Raw genomic sequence first — 27,403 nt, 5'->3', positions numbered from 1 at the left:
GCCAGCATCCTCGTCCCAGCCGTGCTCAAATGCAGTCCATCTCTCCTGTAGAGCTTGTTTTTCCCCAGGAAGGTTGACCAGTTCCGTACAAAGAGGAAACCCTCCTCGTCACACCATCGCCTTAGCCATTAGATATCTTTTTGGATTATTTCTTGATTAAATTGATGGAGGGGAAGGGTGGGATATTTATCTTATGCATTGTTATTAATGGAATTAAGTGCTTGTATTGTTATTCGTGTCTATGTTTTAGTTTTGAAAATAATTAAATTTAAAAAAATATATATATACATATTTATCAAAGATCTAGAGATGGGAATAGATAGTGAGATAGTTAAATTTGCTGATGGCAAGAGAATTGTGAAAAATTGCAAGAGGGCCTTGTGAGACTAGGTGTCAAAAAGGCAGATGATGTTTAATATGAGCAAGTGCAAAGTGAGACATATGAGAAAGAGGAACCTGATCTATAGCTACTTGATACAGGGTTCCACGTTAGGAGTTACTGCCCAAGAAAAGGATCTAGGTGTCATCGTTGAAGATACATTGACACTCGTCTCAATGTGCGTTAGCGGCTAAGAAAACAAATAGAATGTTAAGAATTACCAGGAAAGGAATGGAAAACAAAGATGAAAATGTTATAATGCTCTTGTATCGCTCTATGGTATGGCTGAACTTTGAATACTGAGTGCAATTCTGGCTGCCGAATCTCAAGAAAGATGTAGCGAAATTAGAAAAGGTACAGAGAAGGGCAATGAAAATGATAAAAGGGAAGGGACAACTTCTCTATGAAGAAAGGCTAAAGTGGCTAGGGCTCCAGCTTGGAGAAGAGATGGCTCAGGGATGATATGATAGAGGTCTATAAAATACAGAGTGGAGTGGAAAGGATAGATATGAATCGCTTATTTACTCTTTCCAAAAATACTAGGACTAGGGGGCATGCGATGAAGCTACAATAGCTTGGGGAAATCCACTATTTGTTCCTAGGGTGCGTAGCATAAAATCTGTTTTGCTACTTGGGATCTGGCTAGGTACTTGGGACCTGGGTTGGCCACTGTTGAAGAGAGGATGCTGGGCTTGATGGATCTTTGGTCTGTCCCAGTATAGCAATTCTTATAATCTTATGCTCAGAAGGGGTGCTCAGGGAGGATAAGGCCATGAGAGACTGAAATAATTCTTTGCTTTGATCTTTATAAAAGATGTAAGAGATCTACCTGAACCGGAAATTGTGATGATGCAGAGGAACTGAAAGAAATCTTTATGAACCTGGAAGATGTACTAAGCCAAATTCACAAGTTAAAGAGTGAGAAATCATCTGGAGTGGATGGTTTACATCCCAGGATACTGAAAGAACGCAAACATGAATATACCTATCTGCTGTTAGTGATCTGCAACCTGTCGCTAAAATTGTCTGTAGTACCTGAAGATTGGAGGGTGGCCAATGTTATGCCAATTTTTAAAAAGGATTCCAGGGGAAATCTGGGAAATTATAGACCGGTGACTTCAGTGCTGTGCAAAATAGTGAAAACAATTATAAAGAATAAAATTGTGTAACACATAGACAAACATGATTTAATGGGACAGAGTCACATGTGTTCAGCCAAGAGAGATCTTGCCTCATCAATTTGCTTGACTTCTTTGAAGGTGTGAATAAACATGTGGATAAAGGTGAACCAGTTGATGTAGTCTATCTAGGTTTTCAGAAAGCTTCAGGTATGTGAAAGGGAAACAACCAGCTAGAGAGGAAGTGGGACCACTGGACGACGGAGACAAGAAAGGAGTGATAAAGGAGGAAAAAGAGATAGCTGACAGGTTAAACAAATTCTTCTCGTCAGTCTTTACGAGAGAGGACACATCCAATATCCCAGAACCCGAGGAGATTATAAGCGGAGACCACGATGAAAAGCTGGTCCAACTAGAAGCGACCCGAGAGGATGTACTCCGACAAATACACAGACTTGAAGAGTGACAAATCACCAGGTCCGGACGGCATCCACCCAAGGGTAATAAAAGAACTGAGAAACGAAATAGCGGAAACACTTTGTCAAATATGTAATCTATCCATGAAAACCGGGCAGATCCTAGAGGACTGGAAAATAGCAAATGTCACGCCCATCTTTAAGAAGGGATCAAGGGGTGACCCGGGAAACTATAGGCCAGTGAGCTTGACTTCGGTTCCGGGAAAGATGATGGAAGCACTAGTTAAGGACACAATCTGCGCACACATAGAAGACAAGGGACAACTAAAGGCGAGCCAGCACGGCTTCTGCAAGGGAAGGTCGTGCCTCACAAACTTACTGTACTTCTTTGAGAGAATAAACAGCCAGATAGATAAGGGGGAATCCATAGACATCATTTACCTTGACTTCCAAAAAGCCTTCGACAAAGTACCTCACGAGCGGCTACTTAAAAAGCTGTGGAACCACGGGGTGCAAGGGGATATCCACCGATGGATCAAACACTGGCTGGCAGACAGGAAACAGAGGGTTGGAGTATAGGGTCATTACTCAGACTGGCAAGGGGTCACGAGCGGGGTTCCACAGGGGTCGGTGCTTGGACCGCTCCTGTTCAATATATTTATTAACGACCTGGAGACGGGGACAAAATGTGAGGTTATCAAATTTGCCGATGACACCAAACTCTGCAGCAGGGTTAGAAGCACGGAAGACTGTGAAGATCTGCAAAGGGACCTAACGAGATTGGAAGAATGGGCAAAAAAGTGGCAAATGAGTTTTAACATAGAGAAATGCAAGGTCATGCATGTAGGAAAAAAGAACCCAATGTTCAGCTACAAAATGGGGGGATCATTGCTAGGGGTGAGCAACCTTGAAAGAGACCTGGGGGTGATGGTGGACTCAACATTGAAAACATCGGCACAATGTGCGACAGCCTCCAAGAGAGCAAACAGAATGTTGGGCATCATTAAGAAGGGTATCACAACCAGGACGAAGGAAGTCATCATGCCACTGTATCGTGCAATGGTGCGCCCACATCTGGAATACTGTGTTCAATACTGGTCGTCGCACCTCAAGAAGGACATGGCAGTACTTGAGGGGGTCCAGAGAAGAGCAACTAAACTGATAAAAGGTATGGAAGATTATTCATACGCTGACAGGTTGAAAATGCTGGGGTTGTTCTCCTTGGAGAAGCGGAGACTTAGAGGAGACATGATAGAAACCTTCAAAATCCTAAAGGGCATAGAGAGGGTAGACAGGGATAGATTCTTCAGACTGTGGGGAACCACAAGTACTAGGGGTCACTCGGAGAAACTGAAAGAGGACAGGTTTAGAACAAATGCTAGGAAGTTCTTTTTTACCCAGAGGGTGGTGGACACATGGAACGCGCTTCCGGAGGATGTGATAGGCCAGAGTACATTACAGGGGTTCAAGGAAGGTTTGGATAGGTTCCTAGAGGATAAGGGGATTGAGGGGTACAGATAGAACTAGTGGTAGGTTAAAAATAGAACTAGAGGTAGATTATGGAAATATTCAGAAACCACTTCACAGGTCACAGACCCGATGGGCCGCCGCGGGAGCGGACCGCTGGGCGAGAAGGACCTCTGGTCTGACCCAGTGGAGGCAACTTCTTATGTTCTTATGACAAAGTTCCTCATAAGAGGCCCCTGAGAAAATTAGGAGGCAATGTTCAGTTGTGGATTAGGAATTGATTATCGGACAGAAAACAGAGGGTTGGGTTAAATAGCCATTTTTCAGAATGGAGGAGGATAAATAGTGGAGTGCCACAGGGATCTTTACTGGGATAGGTGCTATTTAACTTATTTGTAAATGATCTGGAAACTGGAATGACAAGCAAAGTGATTAAATTTTCAGATTACACTAAACTGTTCAAAGTTGTTAAAGTGCATGCAAACTGTGAAAAATTACAGGAAGACCTTGGACTAGATGAAATTTAACATGGACAAATGCAAAGTGATGCACATTGGGAAAAATAACCCAAATCATAGTTACCAGATGCTAGGGTCTACCTTGGGGTCAGCACCCAAGAAAAACATCTGGGTGTCATTGTAGACAATACGCTGATACTTTCCACCCAATGTGCAGTGGAGGCCAAAAAAGCAAACAAGTTGCTAGGAATGGATGATAAACAAGACTAAGAATGTTATGCCCCTGTATTGCTTTATGGTGTGATTTCACCTTGAGTATTGCATTCAATTCTGATCACCTTATCTCAGAAAAGATATAGAATTAGAAAAGATTCAAAGAAGAGCGACCAAGATGATAAAGGGGATGGAACACCTCTTGTATGAGGAAAGTCTAAAGAACTGTTAGAGCTTGGAAAAGAGGCAGCTGAAGGGAGGAGATATGATTGAAATCTACCAAATCCTGGGTTGTGTAGAACAGGTACAAATGGATCAATTTTTTTACTCCATCAAAAATTACAAAGACTAAGGGACATTTGAAGTTACAGGGAAATACTTATAAATCAATAGGAGGAAATATTTTTTCTCTCAGAAAATAGTTAAGCTTGGTAACACATTGCCAGAGGATGTGGTAAGAGCAGTTAGCATAACTAGTTTTAGAAAAAGGTTTGGACAAATTCCTGGAAGAAAAGTCCACAGTCTCATATTTAGATAGACATGGCAGAAGCCACTGTTTGCCCTAGACCATGGATAGGCAATTCCGGTCCTCGAGAGCCATAGCCAGGTCAGATTTTCAGGATATCCACAATGAATATGTATGAGATGGATTTGCATGCACTGCCTCCTTGAGATGCAAGTCTATCTCATGAATATTCATTGTGGATATCTAGAGAACCTGACCTGGCTGCGGCACTCGAGGGCTGGAATTGCCTACCCCTGCCTTAGACCGCTTGCCCTAGATTCTACCTTATGTTGTTTACTTTTATGTTTTTCAAAAACAAGAAAGAAACTGCAGATGGGAATGTACAAAGACAGAAATCTTTATTTAAAAAAAAAAACATATAAATTTGTAATCCTTTAAAAATGGCTCTTATCTACATGGAATACGGACCCTACAGGGTCCGTATTTCGGAGAAACACTCCTTCCTCAGGGGTACTGGATGTCCAATGTATCACATGTAGAGAGTGATGAAGAAAACAACATAGTAATATGGTCATCAAAATTTTCAAATCTGATGTGAAAACTTCTCCTTCTGAGCTGACACACTTTCGGCAGCCGGACTCACCCTGTGCGTCAGCCACAGGAATATTTCTCATCTGAGTCCTAAGCCACAAGAATATTTCTCTTTCCTGATACAGGAAACAGAAGTAGCCAGCCCACATACCTCCATGAGTGAAAAATATCAAGCCTCCTATGGAGTGACCGGCTGGTGAAAATCAATACTCCTTTACCTTCAATCTTCCTCTTGCTTTCTTTGTGGGAAAGGAAAATATTAGAGAAGGTACCTTGTCAGTTTGGGTAAGGGACCTGGTGGGCCCAGGAGTTACCCTGAAGAGAGTGAGGTAGGGAGCTGGAGGGGGCCCAGGTATAACCTCCAAAGCTGGCACTGTGCCATACCACCCCTCTTTCGAAATAGCCAGGCCTGGCTTGAAATCCACCCAAAGAATCCAGGAGCTGTGAGAAACACATCCATCAGCCTGCTGGAGATAGAGTATACTGGTTGGCCAGGAGGCTGTGCATCCAAGATATACCTGAGGACAACTCAGTGCACTCTATCTCCACCTGCTGGTTGATGGATGTAATCCCAATAGTCTCTGGATTCATCTGCTGTTGATGACAAGGAATGTTGGATATGGTGGTGGAGAGGGAACAGTGGGAAAGACTGAAAGGGATGCAAGAGGGAGGAATGTTGGACATGGTGGTGGAAGGAATGGAGGGAGAGATGTGCATGGTATTGGAAAGGGATGACAGAAGGAGAAATGTTGGGCAGGGGCTGGTAGGCATGGATGAAAGATGCTGCATATGATCCAGGGGTTGAGAAAGGAAGAAATGTTCAATGTGGCAGTAGATAGGACAGGATCTCCTGGATCCCTTTCTCTCTCCACTCCCTTTGCAGCAAGAGTGGAAATGAGAGAAATAGATGGACAGAGAGAGGGGGGGGGAGAGAGAGATATGTTGCACCTTGGGATGGAGGAAAGAGGAAGAAATGCTGTGCAGGGGAGGGGGAAGGGGAAAAAGAGGGAGAATGATCCAAGATAGAAGGAAATGAGGATGCTGGAGGGAGGGAAGACAAAAATGCTGGACCATGGTAGGAAGAACCAATGGACAGCAACAGAAATATTTGCAGAAGATAGGAAAGCGGAAAGAAGAAACTGGGACCAACTTGATGGAAAAATAAATCTCCAGACAACAAAGGTAAAAAAAGGAATTTATTCATTGAAATATGGTAGCTTTGGGAAACATATATAGCATGTGTCTTTGTATTGTGTTCAACAGAAAAGGATATACATTTCTGGTTTTATTTCTACAGCAGGGACAGATTTGATTTCCAATGGGGATGGGTTTGATTTCTGTTCATGTGCAACTCTCTATTTGAAGTGCTACCATAAATTCTTATTAGACAAACTGAATGTCTTGCTTTGGGAGATGCAGTATAAATTTCTTCTTTATTTGTATTTCTCCACATAAAACAATTTTGGCAAAGCTCCGGAAGAATGTTTGTTGTCCCAAATAAGGTCAAGCTCCTGCTTCTCTGGGGCATGTTTTAGACTTGCCCCCTTATCACCACTTTTTTGACTAATGTCACAGTGGCGGTATCTCAACAATGGCATTGTCATTGGTGTCCCCCTCCAATGATGTTATTTGGACAATTCAGACTTGTAACTCCAACTCCTAAAGTCCTGTGGAAATTTCTTCATAGATCTATATTGTTGGGGGGGAGAGGAAGAGTATTTTGTAAAGTTGGCTCTCTACAGTTCTTCATACACTATTCCAGTGGTGTTCCTTGATGCTTACCCAAGCATCGTTGGAACAATGAGATTTTACTGACTTTTGACTCTCTATTAGGAAAGCAGTTTACAAATGCATGGGAGCCCTTTTGGACTACTTTCATGCCAGTAATAAGAAGTCGATTGTTAAACAGATTGTTAAACAGACAAAACCAGTGGCCATTGATTGGAAAAGATGTCTTTACTATATGCCACATAATAGGAAGGGAATGGGTGGATGGCTATGGGGTTATGTAATATATATGAAAATTATTTCTTAGTGGTTGATATATTCCTTATAGTTATATTCTTAACTCATGTTTAGTTTATGTATGTTGTAACTATACTCTGGCTTTTGACTTTTGTTGCTTTTTTCAAAGGAATAAAGAGTACACTAAAAAACAATTTAACAGAAAAGGAGATATAAACCATAAAATAATTAGGTTGATATTTTTAGGACTGTAGCTAGTAATGTTGCTTTAAAAAGAAATTCATAAAAGACTTTGCTCATTATCTAGACCAGCGATGGCGAACCTATGGCACGCGTGCCAACTGTGGCACGCGAAGGCCTTGCAGCTGGCACGCGCAGGGCCGCCATCAGGGCAGTACTACCAGGGGGTGCACAGGAGAGAGAGCTGAACGGGGACGATGGGGGACCCGTGGGGTTAAATATAACTTGAGCCGCGAGGCTCGTCTTCTACTCCGACTGCCCTGCCGCTCACACAGCCGATCGGAAGTCTTCCCCGACGTCAGCGCTGAAGTCGGGGAAGATTTCCGATCGGCTATGTGTGCGCAGCGGGACAGGCAGGAAATAGAAGACAAGCCTACGCGGCTCGAGCTACATTTTGCTGAGAAAGTTGCTAAGATGGGCTGGGAGGCAAACGGGGAACACAAAAGGGGGAGGGAGTGCGTTTTGGACACAAGGCATGAACTTGGGAGAGAGGAAGGGAGGGAAATAGATGCTGAGGTGGGGGAGGGAATGGGTTTTTGGACACAAGGCATGAACTTGGGAGAGAGGAAGGGAGGGAAAGAGATGCTGAGGTGGGGGAGGGAATGGGTTTTTGGACACAAGGCATGGACATGGGAGAGAGGAAGGGAGGGAAATAGATGCTGAGGTGGGGGAGGGAATGGGTTTTTGGACACAGAAAGCATGAACTTGGGAGAGAGGAAAGGAGGGAAAGAGATGCTGAGGTGGGGGAGGGAATGGGTTTTTGCACACAGAAGGCATGGACTTGGGAGAGAGGAAGGGAGGGAAATAGATGCTGAGGTGGGGGAGGGAATGGGTTTTTGGACACAAGGCATGAACTTGGGAGAGAGGAAGGGAGGGAAAGAGATGCTGAGGTGGGGGAGGGAATGGGTTTTTGGACACAAGGCATGAACTTGGGAGAGAGGAAGGGAGGGAAAGAGATGCTGAGGTGGGGGATGGAATGGGTTTTTGGACACAGAAAGCATGAACTTGGGAGAGAGGAAAGGACGGAAAGAGATGCTGAGGTGGGGGAGGAAATGGGTTTTTGCACACAGAAGGCATGGACTTGGGAGAGAGGAAGGGAGGGAAATAGATGCTGAGGTGGGGGAGGGAATGTGTTTTTGGACACAGAAGGCATGGACATGGGAGAGAGGAAGGGAGGGAAAGAGATGCTGAGGTGGGGGAGGGAATGCGTTTTTGGACACAGAAGGCAAGGACTTGGGAAAGAGGAAGGGAGGGAAATAGATGCTGAGGTGGGGGAGGGAATGGGTTTTTAGACACAGAAGGCATGGACATGGGAGAGAGGAAGGGAGGGAAAGAGATGCTGAGGTGGGGGAGGGAATGTGTTTTTGGACACAGAAGGCAAGGACTTGGGAGAGAGGAAGGAAGGGAAAGAGATGGTTGTGTACACGGGGAATAGAAGAAAGGAGAATTTTTGGTCATAGGGAGGGAGTGCGGTACAGACAGTGGCATACCAAGGTGGGGGTGGGGGCGGTTTGCCCCGGTTTTACGCCCCAAGGGGGTGCACAGCTGGCCACCCTCCAGTGTTCTCCCTAGGCTGGCAAACTGCGTCTCTTTAGCCACTTGAGTGCCACCGCCGCCATTGGGAACAGGCCGGTGCCAAGTTCTCCCTGCTTTTCCCTGTGGGGCCGACCAACTCTCGCCACCCGCGTCAATTCTGATGTCGGAGAGGACGTTCTGGGCCAGCCAATCGCTGCTTGGCTGGCCCAGAACGTCCTCTCCGATGTTAGAATTGACGTCCAGTGGCGAGAGTTGGTCGGCCCCGTGGGGAAGAGAAGCAGGGTGAACTCGGCGCTGGCCTGTTCCCGATAGCAGCAGTGGCAGCCTATTCCCCAGGGGCGGTGGCAGCATTTTCCCAATGGTGGTGGCATAGGGGAGGGCAAGGAGAAAGAAAGAAAGAAAGGGGGGGGACAGGGAGCCAAAAAAAAAAAAAGAAAGAGGGCTGGGTGAAATAAAGAAAAATGGAGCACGGAGAGAGAGAGAAAGACAGACATACAGAATGAAAGGGGGTATGGAGAGAGAGAAAAAGAAAGAAGGGGGCAGGGTGAAACAAAGAAAAAGTTTGGGGAGGGAATGAGGTCTGGAGGAGAGAAACCATACAGGAGGCTGAAAAAAGGGAAGAAATATTGGATGCACAGTCAGAAGAATAAAGTGCAACCAGAGACTGATGAAATTACCAAAGGTAGGAAAATGATTTTATTTTCAATTTAGTGATCAAAATGTGTCCGTTTTGAGAATTTATATATGCTGTCTATATTTTGCACTATGGCCCCCTTTTACTAAACCGCAATAGCGTTTTTTAGCGCAGGGAGCCTATGAGCTTCAAGAGCAGCGTGGGGCATTCAGCGCAGGTCCCTGCGCTAAAAACCGCTATCGCAGTTTAGTAAAAAGGGAGGGGGAATATTTGTCTATTTTTGTATAGTTGTTACTGAGGTGACATTGCATAAAGTCATCTGCCTTGACCTCTTTGAAAACCCGCGGAATATAAATGATAATTAACATTTTCTCTGCGTACAGCGTGCTTTGTGTTTTTAAATTTTTATTGTTGGTAGATCATTTTGACTTGGCCACAAAGGTAAGGGGGAGGGAGGGGAGCTGCTGAAAGAGTCTACCTTGACGTGGTTGCAGGCTTACAAATCTTTTGGTCAAAGAGTGCGGCGACAGAGAAAAGTATGTGTGTATTCGGCCCATGAATGAAATCATTAAAGCATTATAAATTGCCAATAAATTGAAATGAAAACCAAAGGATTGTGAATCAAATTGATTCTCTGACAATACAAAGATTCCAACCTTTAAAAATGATGTTACATAGTTCAGGCAACTTTATAAAGAGTTTTTAGATACTAAAATCTTGTTATTAAGGTTTAATTGACGTGCTGGCACTTTGAGGAAATTCTTTGGTTTTGTGCGGCAGTTTGGGCACTCGGGCTCAAAAAAGTTAGCCATCACTGATCTAGACCATATCTACAAGCACCAAAAGTATCTCTCAAAAGGGAAAAGATACAATCAAAAAAGAAATAGCAAAATGTGCATTGGAAAGAACATTATTGTTCCAAGCTTGCAAACCCAAAACTTCAAAGACTGGCAAAGCAATGACAGAGCAAAGTATATGATTCTTCTGCTGAAACAGGGATCATTGGAAAGGATTGAGAGGGAAAGTGAATCGTTGAGAGAAATGATAGGGTATGGTCTAAAATAGCATGGGGGAAAATGGGAGAGGGACAAGAGGGTAGTAAGAGAATAAGAAAGGATGCGGCCATTGAGGGGAATGGAGTTAGAGAGAAACTGATGAGCGGAATTACCTAGTGAGGAAGGATGAGAGGGGCAATAGAACAAAAACTGAACATAGTACTCTAAAGGGGACCTCACCAATGATTTATACAAGGGCATCAACATCTTTTTTTTTTTTGCTGATTGTATTCATTGATTGCTGAGCAAATGGCTTTTAAACATATGAACTATAGTTTAGCTACAGTTTTGAAGTGGTTTTTTTAAAAAAAAATCTATCTTTTTGTTGTTGCTTGGTGCTCACCATTCAGATGAATGCTTTTTATGTCAATGATGTAGTTGGTGGTTGATAGAACTTGTTTAGGCTCACCTGTAACTTGTGGCTTTTTCTTTAATCTAGGGCAGGGGTAGGCAATGCCGGTCCTCGAGAGCCACAGGCAGGTCAGGTTTTCGGGATATCCATAATATATACTGTATATATTCTTGACAACCAATAATTACACACCACCAGGAATTATCAAAATTTATCAATAGCTTCACACAATAACTAAATCAAATTAAACAAAAATATTTTGAAAAAATAATATAAATAGCTTTTTGGTTTAATTTGATTTAGTCAATGTATATATATGAGATGAATTTGCATGCACTGCCTCCTTGAGATGTAAATTCATCTCATGCATATTTGTGGATATTCTGAAAACCTGACCTGCCTGTGGATTTTGAGGACCGGAATTATAATTTTGTAAAGCCGTAACCCCATGCAGGATAAACTGTAAACCCATGCAATGTTCAAAGACTAACCTTATGTAATGGTACATTGAAACATTATGAATATAAAACTGTAACCCGCTCTGAACTCTTGGGGAGTATCTATAATAATAAAACGCTAAGCGCGCATGCGCACTCGTGCCGCGTGTTCCCTGATCCGTCGGGATGTAGCGGCACGAGTGCGCATGCGCTAGATGTCGCGGAGTGAGGGGCCGGGACTTAGGGGAAGGAGAGTAGGCCTGGGATTCGGCTGGCCCTGGCCAGGCAAGAACCCCCTTCCCCGCCGCACCCAGGCCCCGGCGGTCCCCGCCGGCAGAGGCAGAAAGAGATCTAAGCCCACAACTCTATTCCTTTTGTACTCCCCAGGGGGGGAGGTGCGAGGCTGCTGCGGCCTTCCTCCCCAGGTTCTCCCATAGTGATCAGCCTCAGTGTGTGAAGAGAACAAGCAGCGCTGAGGGTACGAAGTGAAGAAGCTGTCACGTGAGAGATGAGGGAAGGGGTAGCGGGGGGCGTGTGAGCTGACTGCGCGAGCGAAGAAAGCCTCAGTGACACTGAGCCGTGAGGGAGAAGGGGAGCGGAAGGGGGAGTGGTGGAGAGGCGAGGCCGGCCGAGAGTGGTCCTGGAGACCCTAACCCTGCAGCGGCCTGGAGGCTCTCAGGTGCGTGTCCTGGGCAGGTCCCCGCTTTCCCTGCTTTCAGCGGTGAGGAGCGAAGGCCCGGGTAAGAGCTGTCCGTTGTTCCCGTAACGCTAAACTGACCTCACTCCTTTGCTTGGGCCGGGTTGCAGCCAGATGGGCAAAGTTTACGTGCTCCAGTCGGAGAACAGGCGGGTGGCAGCCGCTGCCACTTGGTGTGCTGTCCCGTCTACCCGGTCCTAGCCTCTGACTCAAATCCTATATTTCTTCCCGGCAACTGGCAGGAAAATTCATGTCACTAACTTACTGCCTGGCCATATGTCTGTTGCAGTTTCAGTTGGCTTGCAGATGGGAAATGACTGGTTCGGAAAGTTTTTGGGAAAGCTGCAACAGTGTCCTGGTTAGAAATGTTAAACAAAATAAAATAAAAATTGTGCATTGCTCTGCAGTCCCCTCAGGCGCCGTCTCCAACCTCACTCAAGAATCCCTACAGCAAGCTCCATCTCTGACAGTGTTCAAGGCCCAGTTAAAAACCCACCTCTTTTCAGAGTATAAGAACATAAGAACATAAGCAGTGCCTCTGCTGGGTCAGACCAGAGGTCCATCGTGCCCAGCAGTCCGCTCTCGCGGCGGCCCAACAGGTCCAGTACCTGTGCAGTAATCCTCTATCTATACCCCTCTATTCCCTTTTCCAGTAGGTAATTTTCTAATCCTTTCTTAAACCCCATTACTGTACTCTGCCCTATCACGTCCTCTGGAAGCGCATTCCAGGTGTCCACCACACGTTGGGTAAAGAAGAACTTCCTAGCATTCGTTTTGAATCTGTCCCCTTCTATCTTTTCCGAGTGCCCTCTTGTTCTTTTATTTTTTGAAAGTTTGAAGAATCTGTCTCTCTCTACTTTCTCTATGCCCTTTATGATCTTGTAAGTTTCTATCAAATCCCCTCTAAGTCTCCTCTTCTCCAGAGAAAAGAGACCCAATTTCTCCAATCTCTCAGCGTATGAAAGGTTTTCCATACCTTTTATCAGACGTGTCGCTCTCCTCTGGACCCTCTCGAGTAACGCCATATCCTTCTTAAGATATGGTGACCAAAATTGGACGCAGTATTCCAGATGCGGGCGCACCATCGCCCGATACAACGGCAGAATAACTTCTTTCGTTCTGGTCGCAATACCTTTCTTGATTATACCAAGCATTCTATTCGCTTTCTTGGCGGCCGCTGCACACTGTGCCATCGGCTTCATTGTTGTGTCCACCATTACCCCCAAGTCCCTTTCCTGTGTACTCTCCTTCAATAATATCCCTCCCATCGTATAGTTGTACCTCAAGTTTCTGCTTCCCATATGTAATACTTTACATTTCTCAACGTTGAACTTCATCTGCCACCTCGTCGCCCATTCCCCTAGCTTGTTCAAGTCCCTTTGCAATTCTTCGCAGTCTTCTATAGTCCGAGCACCACTAAAAAGTTTGGTGTCGTCTGCAAATTTTATTATCTCACACTTTGTCCCTGTTTCTAGATCATTTATGAATATATTAAATAGCAGTGGCCCGAGCACCGAGCCCTGCGGTACACCACTCGTGACCCTCCTCCAGTCAGAGTAGTGGCCTTTCACTCCTACCCTTTGCTTTCTACCTTCCAACCAGTTTCTGATCCATCTATGTACATCTCCTTCCACCCCATGGTTCTTCAGCTTCTGGAGTAGACGTTCATGGGGCACCTTGTCAAAGGCTTTTTGGAAATCTAGATATATGATGTCTATGGGGTCTCCTCTGTCCATTTGTTTGTTAACTCCCTCGAAGAAGTGCAATAAGTTCGTTAGGCACGATCTACCCTTGCAGAAACCATGTTGACTGGTTATCAGTAGTTCGTTCCTTTCGAAATGTTCATCGATGTTTTCTTTTATCAGAGCTTCTGCCATTTTTCCCGGAACCGAGGTCAGACTCACTGGTCTGTAATTTCCAGGGTCTCCTCTTGATCCCTTTTTAAAGATGGGCGTAACGTTGGCTATCTTCCAATCCTCCGGGATCACGCCTGTTTTTAGGGACAGGTTGCAAATTTGCTGTAGTAGTTCCGCTATCTCCTCCTTTAATTCTTTCAGAACCCTTGGATGTATTCCGTCCGGACCCGGGGATTTGTCAGGTTTTAGTTTTCCTATCTGCCTGCGTACATCTTCAAGGCTCACTTCTATGTATGTTAATTTTTCTGTTTGACTTCCATGAAAGAATTGCTCAGGTTCCGGTATGTTTGAAGTGTCCTCATTTGTAAATACAGACGAAAGAAACATGTTTAGCCTTTCTGCCACTTCTTTCTCCTCTTTCACAACTCCCTTCCTGTCTTCGTCATCCAGCGGTCCTACCTCCTCCCTAGCCGGCTCCTTCCCTTTAACATATTTAAAGAATGGTTTGAAGTTTCGTGCTTCCTTAGCTAGCCTCTCTTCGTACTCTCTTTTGGCTTTTCGAACCACACGGTGACATTCTTTTTGATTTTTCCTGTGCTCTTTCCAATTCTCCTCAGATTTGTCCTTTTTCCACTTCCTGAATGAATTTTTCTTATTGCCTATTGCTTCCTTCACTATTTTGGTTATCCATGCCGGGTCTTTTGTTCGACTCTTTGTGCACCCCTTTCTGAACCTGGGGATATATGTATTTTGCGCCTCGCTCACCATGCCCTTGAAAAAAGACCAGGCTTGTTGTACCGTTTGCCATTTTTTGGAAGTGTTCCTAAGTTTCTTTCTTACCATTTCCCTCATTGCCTCGTAGTTTCCTTTCCTGAAGTTTAAAGTTGTCGCTATGGTTCTCTTCCCTTTCGGTATTCCTACTTCAACCTTGAACTTGATCATATTATGATCACTGCTTCCCAACGGTCCCACTATTTCTACTTCCTTTGCAGGTCCCCTTAACCCATTTAGGATTAGATCCAGAGTGGCATTTCCTCTCGTTGGTTCTCTAACAAGCTGCTCCATTTCACCTTGGGTTCTGCATCCGCAACCCTATATGTTATATCTGTCTGTCCAAGTTAGATTGTAAGCTCTTCCGAGCAGGGACTGACTATAAATGTCAAAATGTACAGCGCTGCACACACCTTTCAGCACTATATAAGTTATTAGTAGTAGTAGTTTACTGTTTAAGCAAGAGGCTTAATATGGAGGGTAGACGCGAGAGGAGGTAAGGGGTGCTGCTGGACAGGGGAAAAGGTGCTGACAACAGAGGAGGGGGCAGAAAAAGGAAGGGAGGCGTACTCCTGGACAGGGGGAGCAGGGATGGACAGGTGAAGAGGTGCTTATGGACAGGGGGGGCAGAAAAAGGAAGGGAGACATACTGCTGAACAGGGGAGCAGGAAAGAGGTGCTGATGGACAGGGGAAGAGGTGCTGATGGACAGGGGGGGAAAGGCCGGGAGGCCTTCTGCTGGACAGGGGGAGCAGGAAAGAGGTGATGATGGACAGGGGGGAGGTAAAACAAAGGGAGAAGGGCTGCTGCTGGATAAGGGGAGCAGTGAAGGGGTGGTGGTGGACACAGGGGACGTAAAAGGAAGGGAGAATGGACAGGGGGAGCAGGCAAGGGCTGGTGGTGGACAGCCAAGGAAAAAGAAAGAAAGACAGACAGAAATACAGAAAGCGGCTAAGGAGAGAGAGACAGAAAGAAATAAAGACAGACACACACACATATTTGTTAGCACCCGTTAATGTAACGGGCTATAAGACAAGTAGAATATAAAACCAAATAAATAAATTTTGCATTTTATGACTTTTTATGCTTGTTATGTTTTAGTGTTTTATTATGTATCAATGAATTGTATCCAGCATTGGACATTGGAGAAATAGCAGACTTTACATTTCCAAAATAAATACATCCTTCATGTTTCCTTCTGCTGTTGTGTTTCCAGAATTAAGCAGCTATAAACAAACTGACCAATATCAAGATGCCACTTCAAATGAAAGAAAATCATAATGCAGGTGAAAAAAATCTTGGTATGAAGAGAATGAAATCTGAATTATCATTAATTTAGGAAGGAATAATGTAGTGTCTTTGTGGTTAAATATAATGATACATATAACTGATCAGAGTGGTGGCTTGACATAAATCTTACCTTTGCTTTGGAAGATAATCCTTGGAGATTAAGTCGTGCTGAAGAGAGAATTCTCACAGCTTCCTGATGGTTGGATTTGGTTTTACTGCATGCCACTGCCACTGAAAATCACAAATCAAAAAAGATCTTTGGTGGGATCTGGTAACAATAGCCTGCAATTCTGACGCGGAGGGGCATAATAAAAAAAAAAAGTCTAAGTCCCCTTTTGGCCTAAGGCCCTAAACGTTGAAAGTAGAAGCAGGGAAAATGTCCATTCTCAAAAAAATGTCCAAAATGAGGGTTTTTTTTGAGAATGGCCTACCTCTACATTCAGCAGTTTAAAGGGCCATACCACCACTACGTCTACACTTGCAACACACTATCAAATAAAAAAGAGTCTAAGTCCCAAACGCCCAGAACCAGACCTTTTAGGTGAAGGAGGGGGCCAGCCCTAAAATCAGAGAGGGGAAGCATATTATGAAAAAAATATGCCAGAAAATAGATGGGAAGCATATTATCAATAAGCATGAAATCCCCTGAACGATTTAACAAGGAAAGTGTGAACAGATTTGATTAATATCCTTGTAAAAACAAAACGTTGGTTTAGTGTTTAATTGTTGTGGTTTGTTTTTTTAAAGTCTCCTCAAGAGGAGCTTAGTAAGGATGGAACACTACTAAAAATGGAATCTGAGCCCATGAAAGCATATGTGTAGAAGGAAAGTAGTTGAACTTTTAAAAACTACTGTCCTCTGGTAATAGCTTTTTTTAATTAGGATTTTATATACCGCTTATCAAGGTTATCTAAGTGGTTTTACAATGAGGTACACTCAAGCATTTTCCCTATCTGTCCCGGTAGGTTCACAATCTATCTAATGTACCTGGGGCTATGGAAAACTTGGGAATCAAAATAAATAAAATTTTACCCACTCTATCTAATGTACCTGGGGCAATGGGGATTAAGTGACTTGCCCAGGGTCAAAGGAGCAGTGCAGGATTTGAACCCACATACTCAGGTTGCCAAGGCTGTAGCTCTAACCACTGCACTACACTTAGAATAGTGCACTACACTTAGAATAGCCTTTGTGTTCTAAGGCTGCGCACTCAAGAGCCATGCCATAAGAGCAAAGCATCCCAGGTCCTCCATGTAGACTGGACCCTGCATAAGTAGGTCCAGATGGGCACTCAGCTGAAGGCTGTGACCCTTGAATAGATGCATCAGATCTGATTACCTTGGTATGCAAGGCCAATTTGAAGCCACCAGAATGATGTGACCCGGATGGACCACGAGCCGCTGAATGACCCGATCAATCATGGGCCAGGGAGGAAAGATATACAGAAGCTCCTGAGACCGCGGCTGCACTAGAGCATTGAGAACCTTGCTTCCGGGTTTGGATCTTCGACTGAAGAAATGATCTACTTTCATATTCTTTGCCATGGCCATGAGATCGAAGCGGGGATGACTCCAGAACCACACTATGGTTCGGAATGTCGCTGAGTTCAAGGCCCAGTTGACCGGACCCAAAGTCTGTCTGCTGAGGTCGTCTTGAATATCAACTCCCGCCACTTGTGCTGCTGATAATGCCAGGAGGTAGCGTTCCACCCACAGAAAAAGAAGGCAGGCTTTCTGAGAGGGATGCTTTTGGTCTCTCCCTGGTGATTGATCTAGGCTTCTGCTGTTGCATTGCCAGAAAAGATCCTGACCGCTTGGCCCTCCTGAGTCTTTTGCAATCACATCAGAGACAGCCAAATAGCTCTCAGCTCCAACTGGTTGACTGACCATTTCCTCTGAGATGGTGTCCAACACCCTTAGATGGGACAACAATTACAGTGAGCTCCCCAGCCACAAAGTCTGGCATCAGTCATTACCACGATCCAGGAGGCAATCCGCAGCAGAACACCCTTCCATGCTAGCCTGAGCATCCAGAGTCCAGGTCTGTAAAGCATTCCTTTGCAGAGTCCAGCGAGAGAGCAATGCATGTTGGAGAGTACGCATGTACACTCTTGCCCAAGGAATCACAACCAACATGGCAGCCATGGACCCCAGGACCTGAAGATAGTTACACGCCAAAAGCACTGGCTGTTCCAGAAGAGAAGAAATCTGGGCACATAGTTTCTGTCTGCATGCCTCTGGAAGAAAGCTGCGGCCCACAGCCATGTTGAAGAGAATTCCCAGATATTTCAGCGACTGCATGGGTGTCAGATTGCTCTTTCTGTAGTTCACAATCCAGCCCAGGTCCTCTAGCACCTGGATCATCTCGGCCAACAAGGGAGCCCTGATCAGCCAGTCATCCAACTACGGGTGTACCTGCCACGACTACCATCACCTTAGTGAAGGTACAGGGAGCTGGTGCCAGCCCAAAGGGCAGAGCTGAGAACTGGTAATGATTTTCCAGTACAGGAGACCACAAGTATTTGTGGTGAGCCAGAAATATCAGAATGTGCAAGTAAGCTTCCATGAGATCCAGAGAGGCAAGGAACTTTCCCAGGGACACCGCTACAATGACCGATTACACTGTCTCTATGCAAAAGCGTGGGACCTTGAGAGCCGCATTCACGTACTGAAGATCCAGAACAGGCTCCAAACTTCAGAGCCTTTCTTTGGTATGTTAAAGTATACAGAGTATCTGATTGAGCCCGAAAGGTCGGGCAGCACCAGTTTTATATCTTGAACATCCAGTAAGCATTGAATTGTGGACTGAACCTTGAATGCTTTGTCTGGTTGACCTGCGGAAGAGTCCACAAACCAATTCAATAGAAGCTGGGCAAATTCCAGCTTGGAGCCTGACCAACCTACTGGTCGGACAAAATGCAAATCCAGGTGGGCAGGAATGCTGAGAATCTGCCCCCAATCTGTAGAGGGGCATCCCTCAGTCTGATGTCATTTTGGTTTTTTGGCAGAGGGCGTGGAACAGGAGGTGGAGGGCTGAGATCGCCTGTAGCTGGCATACCATTGCCGGAAGCCCTGGGAAAATTGCTCTGACATGGCACTCGCATAAGGGCAGGATCGCCGGAAGGCGATCGCTGGAAGCCATGAAAATTAGAGGAACTAGAACCTCTAGAGGTCCTGAGTCTGCTATCAGGCAGGGTCCACCAAAGAATTCACAAAGTCTATCAGGCTCTTGCCAAACAGTAACTGCCCCTTAAATAGAAGCCTAGCCTTGGAAGTGGAACCACCAGCCAATTGTCTGATCCTCATCTATTGCACTGGAAAATAGCTTAGTGATCAAGACATTTTTAATTACTCTACATCAGTGGTTCCCAACCCTGTGCTGGAGGAACACCAGGCCAATTGGGTTTTCAGGCTAGCCCTAATGAATATGCATGAAGCAAATTTGCATGCCTATCACTTCCATCATATGCAAATCTCTCTCATGCATATTCATTAGGGCTAGCCTGAAAACCCGATTGGCCTGGTGTTCCTCCAGGACAGGGTTGGGAATCACTGCTCTACATATATAAATTGTTATTTCAAACTATTCCATTTTTTCTTTTCCCTTTTCTGCTTCAGCCACCCCATTCACATAAGAACATAAAATAGTACATTACCAAAATGACATACCATGTGCAAGTTCAATTGCTCCTTTTATAACTGTCTTAAACGAGGAAATGTCTTTGTCCCAGCCACTCCGATTGGTCTCACATTTATGTGCCTTAGAGAGATAGTGTAAAGCCTACCAAAAGACAGAAAGTGTGGATTTGAAGTACCATATTGAAAAATATTCATTCCATAAAACTTGTACATACCTGAGAGCACTTCCATTCTAGATAATGTTTTTAAGTTACAAGAGGAGTTGAAGGAAACTTTTCAACATTAAGGAGCTGCTTTACTATAAAGTGTAGTAGGATTTCACTTACCACACATTAACGGTAAAAAGGGATATGCAGTAAGTGCAAAACTGTATGGTAAATGCAATGGCATGTCAAACATTTGCCCTGCATTTACTGCACACGCCTTGCAGCGCACAGGTACCTTATTACTTTTTATATGGAAAGATGCCCCCTAGTGGTAATAGTTAAAGACCACTGCAATAGCATAATTTGGATGCTGGTACAGACCCAGATGCCAGCGGAGAGGGATTGCTGCTGCTGCTGTGGACCACTTAACCACCAATAGAGAACCCAGGAAGGCTTCAGACGGGTGGGGAAGAGTAGAGATCTTGGGAGGGGGTTAGCAGGGTTTTGCTATTGGGAGGAGGATCCGACCTCAGAGAGCAGATTGGAAACCGATATGTGGAGTCCCGCAGGGTTCACCTCTATCTCCTATTCTTTTCAACATCTATGTGTCCTCCCTGAAACTCCTCCATCTATCCCCCCTGGAAACACTTTACACTTATGCTGATGACATCCTTGTCCTCCACGAGACCGACTCGAACCTCACTAACCTATCTGAGAACATATCCTCATGTATAACGAACCTCCAATCCTGGGCCCTCACCGTACAAATGAAACTGAACAAGTCCAAAACAAAACTACTTTGGCTCGGCCCACAATTAGATCTGCTACCCACCCTCATCCCACTGTCCTCTGGCACCACACTGCAGCTTGAGTTCTCAAGCAAAGTTCTGGGCAACATCATTGACTCTACACTGTCCTTCAACGACCACCTCAACTCCTTGGTAAAAAAATGCTTTTTCAACCTTCACATGCTGAGGAAAGTGAGATCCTGCTTCCATCAACAACACTTTGCTGTCCTTCTACAATCCATCATCCTTTCCAGACTGGACTATTGTAACTCCATCTACTTAATCCTAACAAAGAAAAGCCTTCAAAGACTTCAGCGGATTCAGAATACCGCGGCTAAGCTAATCTTCGCAAAAAGTAAATTTGACCATGTCTCCCCGCTCCTGTCCAAGCTTCAATGGCTTCCAGTAATCTCCAGGGTTCACTTTAAATGCGCCTGCCTAACTTTCAAGATCCTACACGGCATCCTTCCTCCCCTTATTTCACTATCTTGGAATTCCTCGAATCCTAATACCACCAGATCCACCCAAAAATTCAAACTATCCTTCCCCTCATGCAGGAAAACTAGGGACATCCCTTTCCTTCAGAATCACATAGCTCTGGAATAACCTTACTACCCAGGAATCTGGGCTCCCTCCAACTTTTCCGAAAACATCTGAAAACTTAGCTATTCTCAAAAATGTAATACTTCCTCCCTTTTTGGTATACTAAGTCCCTCTAAACATTCTTTATACTAAGTCCTGTAACCCTTCATTGGAGTTCCTTCTCTATACCTGTTCCTGTAAACCGTGCCGAGCTCTACGACTGTGGAGAGGATGCGATATACAAATGTAAGGTTTAGTTTAGTTTATTTCATCTGTCATCAGCTGGACTAATGGCCTGTTGATAGCAGAGCTGCACTTACTGCCTTCTCTTGAGGTAGCAGTACCTGTGGCTGCATTGTTGGCAGGCATGACAGCTAGTGTGCAGAGCCAATTCATGTGCTTTAGAGCCCTGTCAATCCTCCACCCAGCTCCTGTCCACCCAGCTCCTACCCACCCTGCCCACCCAGCTCCTGCAACTAATACGGTTTGTTACTGTGCTAACTGCTTTATTAACGTAGAAGACATTAGCACGGTATAGGCCTCCTTGAGTCATCTGAGTACCAAACTTTAGAAACTGATGTATCAAGGTTCTTCCCATAGCTGAGAAGAACCATATTTTTCTCCACTCTTCAAACTGATATTTTGTTTTTCTCCAAGGGCCCAAGCACATCATTATTTTCTGGGATTGTTCCTGTTTCTCCATCTTCTACAGCACTTTTCTGGATATTCACAGATTCCAGGTCACTAGCAGTCATAGTCCACTGTGATTGATATTCCATGTGGGCCAATCAAATTTAGTTTATTCTGTTTGTCGTGGGAAAGCCAGCATTTAAATGGCAGCTCATAGTTGGCTGCACATCACGTTCTCTGATTCAACAGAATAGCTAACGTGCAACAAGTTTTACATGCAATTTGTCATAACACTGATTACTTTACTTTTACTTTATTTTGCCAACCTACAAGATGCTTTTAGCCTTAGTTTTTATTTTACACCTCAAGGGATGTATTTTTGGTTTAATTTGATTTATTAAATTTGATATATCCTTTTCCACCTAAAGTCAATAAAGTTGTTTATAATAAAAATGCTAAAACAATAAGAGCACAAACAGTAAAAATCAAACCTATGGCTAAACACAGAAAATCATAAACCCCACCAGTTCCAAAAGTCACTTAAGCAAATGCTAGCTCAAACAGTCAAGTTTTGACTGCTTTGCGAAAGCTAAAATAAGTAGCCAGTTCAGCTAGTTTTTAAGGCAAAGTGTTCTATAAAGACCGGCCTGCATAATAGAAGGCTCACCACCTTGTAGATGTCAAATGAATTGTTGATAAAGTTTGCTGCTGGGAAGAAAGCATCATATGTTGTGGCAAATACCTGTTTGATTGATCTTGTATTTTGGGACCTCAATTGTAAAGGCTTTGAACACTAAACAAAGTTGTTTAAACATATTTCTTGATGAAACAGGTAACCAATGGAGATCAAAATAGAAAGCTGCACGGGAACGGGGACGACGGGAATCCCGCGGGTTCCCCCTTCGGGTCACGGGGATCCCGTGGGGACGCCCCCTAGGGTCGCAGGGATCCTGTGGGGACGCCCCCTAGGGTCGCGGGGTTCCTGCGGGGCTGGATGTACTCAGTCGCGCGGTTCCTCTTCTCCCTACCTGCTCTGCTTGCAGCACAGAGCCGAACGGAAGTCTTCTCGATGTCAGCGCTGACGGCAGAGGGGAGGGAGGGCTTAAACAAAGCCCTCCCTCCCTCCGACATCAGCGCTGACGTTGGGAAGACTTCCGTTCGGCTCTCTGTGCTGCAGGCAGGGCAGCTAAGGAGAAGGAGAGTAGCCTCGCGGCTCGAGTGGCGTACCAAGGGAGGGGGCGGTCCGCCCCGGGTGCAGCACAGCCGACCAGGTCCCCTTACTTTTGTGGCATTTCCCCGACTGACAACAGCCCCGGTTTGACAAACCTTCCTGCCCTGTAGCCGCGAATCTAAATTACCTTCTCACAGCAGCTGTAAGAAGGTAATTTAGATTCGCGGTTAAGGGCAGGGAGGTTTGTTGGACCGGGGCTGTTGTTGGTTATTAATTGTGTTGATAAAAATTTATAAACATTAGAGGCTCTGGTAGAAAGCCGTTTACAAAGTATGTATTCTTCCCAATTAATATTTCCAAATTAATAAAGTCTTTTTGCTTATTTGTAAATGGGTTAGACAGAGCCTTTAATTCAGTAGCATAATTAAATGAAATAACTATTTCTGAAGTTTATAGGGACGGTAACTATTTCTGAAGTTTATAGGGACGGAGGGGATTCCTCGCGGGGACGGAGGGATTCCTCACGGGGACGGGTGGGATACCTCACGGGGACGGGTGGGGATGGGTGGGACTTTGGCGGGGACGGGTGGGATTTCTGTCCCCTCGCAACTCTCTAGATCAAAATAGGAGAAGTGTAATCACTTTTCTTCACACCAATTACAAGGCATGCAGCCATATTTTGCACCAACTGTAAATGCTGAAAGACTAGATTGTACAACACCTTGCAAGAGGGAGTTACAGTCCAGTGTTCTTCAACCTTTTTACACCTATGGACCGGCGGAAATAAAATTATTATTTTGTGGACCGGCAAACTATTAGGACTGAAATGTAAAAACCCCGTTTCCGCCCTGTCTGCATGAGCTTGGTCCCCGCAAATCATCTGATCCCATCCACACAATCCTCAGTTATGATTTTATACTGAATGCATTTTATTAAAGTATAAAAAGAAACAATATTCTGTACAATTGTCAATTTATAAATACAAATAATACAGAGCAAGGATCAACAAAACCCCTGTCTCCCCTCTCCTTCACATATTTGTCCTCTACTATCAAGAAAACTGAATACGCCAAATTATTATAAAATGTTACACAGAAATATCATGCTAACAGAATATCATAGTCGCACATGACAGGAATAGTGTTAGGGGAGTGCAACTAGGGCAACTGCCCCCTGGTCAGGGAGAGCCCTAAGCCAGCTGGAAGCTAAAGAAGCGCTGCTTGGGCTTTGCAGTCCCCAGTTATGTCTAACACCAGCTCTAGCAGGATATATATTTCAAATCTGATATATTCTAATCACAAAATAGAAATAAAATTATTTTTTTCTACCTTTTGTCGTCTCTGGTTTCTGCTTTCATCTTCTTTTCACTCTCTTCCTTCCAGCGTCTGCTCTCTCTGTCTCTTCAATCCAGCATCTGCCCCTTCCATCCACTGTCTGCCCTCTCCCCCTTCCATATGGTATCTGTCTTCTTTCTATGCCTCTCTCCCCTTTCCATCCAGCCTGTGCCCCCTCTCTCCTTTTTACATGATCCATTCCAGCTTCACTGATCTCTTCATTTTTATCTTTCCTATACCAGATCTAGCATCGTTGTCCCTCTCTGCTTATTTCTCTACTGACCCCTTCCCATCATCAATCTCTCTACTTTCTCATGCCTGTCTCTCCCCTTCCCCTCCTCTAATCTCCCTGCCAGCTGTTTCCTTTCTTTTTTCCTTCTCCCTTCCCTCCTCCCCTCCCAGCAGCATCTCTACTTCTCCTTCCTTCTAGGTCCAGTAGCAGCAGTCCCTTTTGTTCCCTTGTCTAGCAGCTTCCCAGACTCCTTTCCCTCCTCCCCTCCCAGCAGCATCTCTCCTTCTCCTTCCCTCCAGGTCCAGTAGCAGCTGTCCCTTTTTTTCCCTTGTCCAGCAGTTTCCCAGGCTCCAATAGTGGCTTTCTCCTCTCCCAGCAGCTCTCCTTACTTGCCAGCTCAGCGATTCACTAAGGCAGCCTCGGGTCTTTTGATGGGTAGTGCCGCCTCTGAGGAAAGAGGAAGTTGCATCATCAGAGGCGGCCGCAACTCAGCAAAAGCCCCAAGGCTACCTTAGTGAATCGCTGCGCTGGTAAGTAAGGAGAGCTGCTGGGAGGGGAGAAAGCCACAGTCAGAAGCTCCCCATGATCTTGCCAGCCCTGCGCGGACCAGCTGGAAATTACATCTCGATCTCGTTGGCCTTTGCGCAGACCGGCAGGAAATTGAAGTTCATCAATCTCACCGGCCCTGTGCAGACTGGCAGACTGAAGAACAGTCATCTAGTCTACTCATCACCAATGCGTATACCACTTTAATCAAATCTGATTTTGACCCATTAGGGTCTAGTCTTGTTCAGATTTATTTCTTTGTGGAACTTTGCAAGCTTAAGTCTTTTGTGTACAAATATATATATATACTGTGTGTGTATATATATATATATATATATATACACACACACACACACTGTATGTATATATATATATATATATACTGTATGTATATATATATATGTACTCACCCATTACTATATTTATAATCTTTGTATTTTATATTCTCATATTTATATTTGTGGGTATAGATATCAGTTTTAGGTTTGCAATTTTTTTTATCTCCCTTTGAATTTATTGAGCACTGTTTTTCTCGATTTTTTAAAATATTTATCAGCTGAGCTGTTATTTTGCAAAGAGTAACTTGGGTTTAGAAGGGACTATAACATGCTTGTGTGTAGGAGTTGATACATACAACCTCTTTTACAAAGTTGCGCTAGCGGCTGCGCTGCACTAACGGCCCCGAAGCCCATAGAGATTTAAAGGGCTTCGGGACTGTTGCTGCGCGCCAGCTGCTAGCGTGGCTTTGTAAAAGAGGCCGATAGTTTTGTTGTCTTGTTTTATTTTTATTTTATTTATTAACCTGTTTCTCTTCTCGTATATTTTTCTCTGTGTGTTAAGGGGTTCTTCTTTGTGAACTCAAGGACTAGAGAATGACATGGGGACAAATTTATCCACATCCCCACAGGAACTCAATTTCCCCATCCTCTTGAGTTTTGTAGCTGTCGTCCCTGCCCCATTCCTGTAAGCTCTGCCTTAACTTCACAAGCCTTGAACACTTATTATGATTTTAAAGTGTTTGAGGTTTGTGCAGATGAGGATGGAGCTTGCAGCAATGGGGCAGGGACAGGAAAAGACCTCATGGGGACAGGAAGGGAAAATGAGTTGCCGTGGGGATGGGGAAAATTTTGTCCCCATGTCATTCTATATCAAGGATATCTTGCAAGTACATTAACCCCATTTTTGGTGGGACAAACTTCTCCATTTTTTCAGGTGGTTTTCTTGTTCTTTGTTTATTTTTCCCCTTGCTTGGTTTTCTTGTCTTTAGTCAACTGATTTTTCTTACTGCAGATTTGCAATTTGTGTTCTTGATAACTGGCTTTTGTCAGTTGCTTTGAAACTACTATTGTATAAAACAATTTTGTACTTCATTTTATTGAATCTTAATTTATACCCTGATATAGGCAATCTGCTAAAATAAGTTGGGTTTTTCTCCAATATTTATATTCTTGGGGAAGAAGTCAATAGCATTCTTTCTATGAAAATGCAGTCTTTAGGCTTCTTGTACATACACTAATATTGTCTACTTAGGATGTTCTACTTCCCCCTTCAGAAGACAGCTCCAAATTATCCAAAATACTGCTGTTAGGTTAGTGTATTCGCTCCATAAATTTGATTCTGTTACCCTTTTTTTTCCCTTAAATTATACTGGTTTCAATAGAAGCCAGGTTACAACTTAAAATGTGCACAATGATTTTTAAAATTCTCTATGGTGAAGCACCTTTCTATGGGGTTCTTTTATTAAGCATGCTTACCCACAGAGTAAAAAAGCACTAATTCAGAAGGTGCTCAGGTGTTCCCCGGTAGTTTTGGGATTAATGTGCACTTTCTATGTGCTAAAAAATAGATTTTATAAGGTTGTATTTGGGGATGGAGAATAGGAATTCCCTTTGTTAATCAGTTAACACAGCCACATCACCGCTTGTTAATCAAACCTAGAAAACAAGTGGCAATAAAAGCTCATGTGCTAATAGCCACACTCTTATTTAGAAATTAGCATGACCATTAATTCAGAAAATGCAACCTTTTTACAGCTGCATCTTAAGTAACCTTAGCTCGCACAAAACCCATACAACTAAGGGGCTGATTCTGCAAATGGTTGTCCTGATTGTAGGCGGCGGTAGGCGTCCTACCACTGTCTGGCAGGCAATCCGGACACTCGTTAAACCCCCCCCCCAAAAAAAAAAAAAAACTCCCCGAGGCAGGACACCTATACTGTAGGCGTTTGTCGCAGGTCTAAGGACACTTAAGCTTGCCCAAGGCTGGGTGTGAGCATGGTTTAACCCGGAAATATTCTACTGGATTTGTGAATGTATACCAGTGTACTGCATTTATTTTAAGATAATTGCAATTATATGAAAGTTCCTAATTGAAACATATATATGATATTATATAAC

The 27,403-nt window shown here is 44.3% G+C and overlaps 1 protein-coding gene across 3 annotated transcripts in view; it reads right to left on the bottom strand.

Annotated features, from left to right (window-relative positions):
• TTC27 (tetratricopeptide repeat domain 27) overlaps positions 1-27,403 on the bottom strand; it is a 677,043-nt gene that overhangs the window by 33,231 nt on the left and 616,409 nt on the right. For all 3 annotated transcript variants that reach the window (XM_033935684.1, XM_033935685.1, XM_033935682.1), the window contains 2 exons: positions 19,609-19,720; positions 16,071-16,171 (listed from right to left, as the gene is read on the bottom strand). In XM_033935684.1, coding sequence (XP_033791575.1) covers positions 16,071-16,171; positions 19,609-19,720 — 213 coding nt within the window. The remainder of the gene's footprint in view (positions 1-16,070; positions 16,172-19,608; positions 19,721-27,403) is intronic.

This window comes from Geotrypetes seraphini, chromosome 3 (genome assembly GCF_902459505.1).
Source record: "Geotrypetes seraphini chromosome 3, aGeoSer1.1, whole genome shotgun sequence".
Taxonomy (NCBI): Eukaryota; Metazoa; Chordata; class Amphibia; order Gymnophiona; family Dermophiidae; genus Geotrypetes; species Geotrypetes seraphini.
The sequence above is the reverse complement of the archived record's forward strand: the minus strand, read 5'-3'. Positions and strand labels throughout refer to the sequence as shown.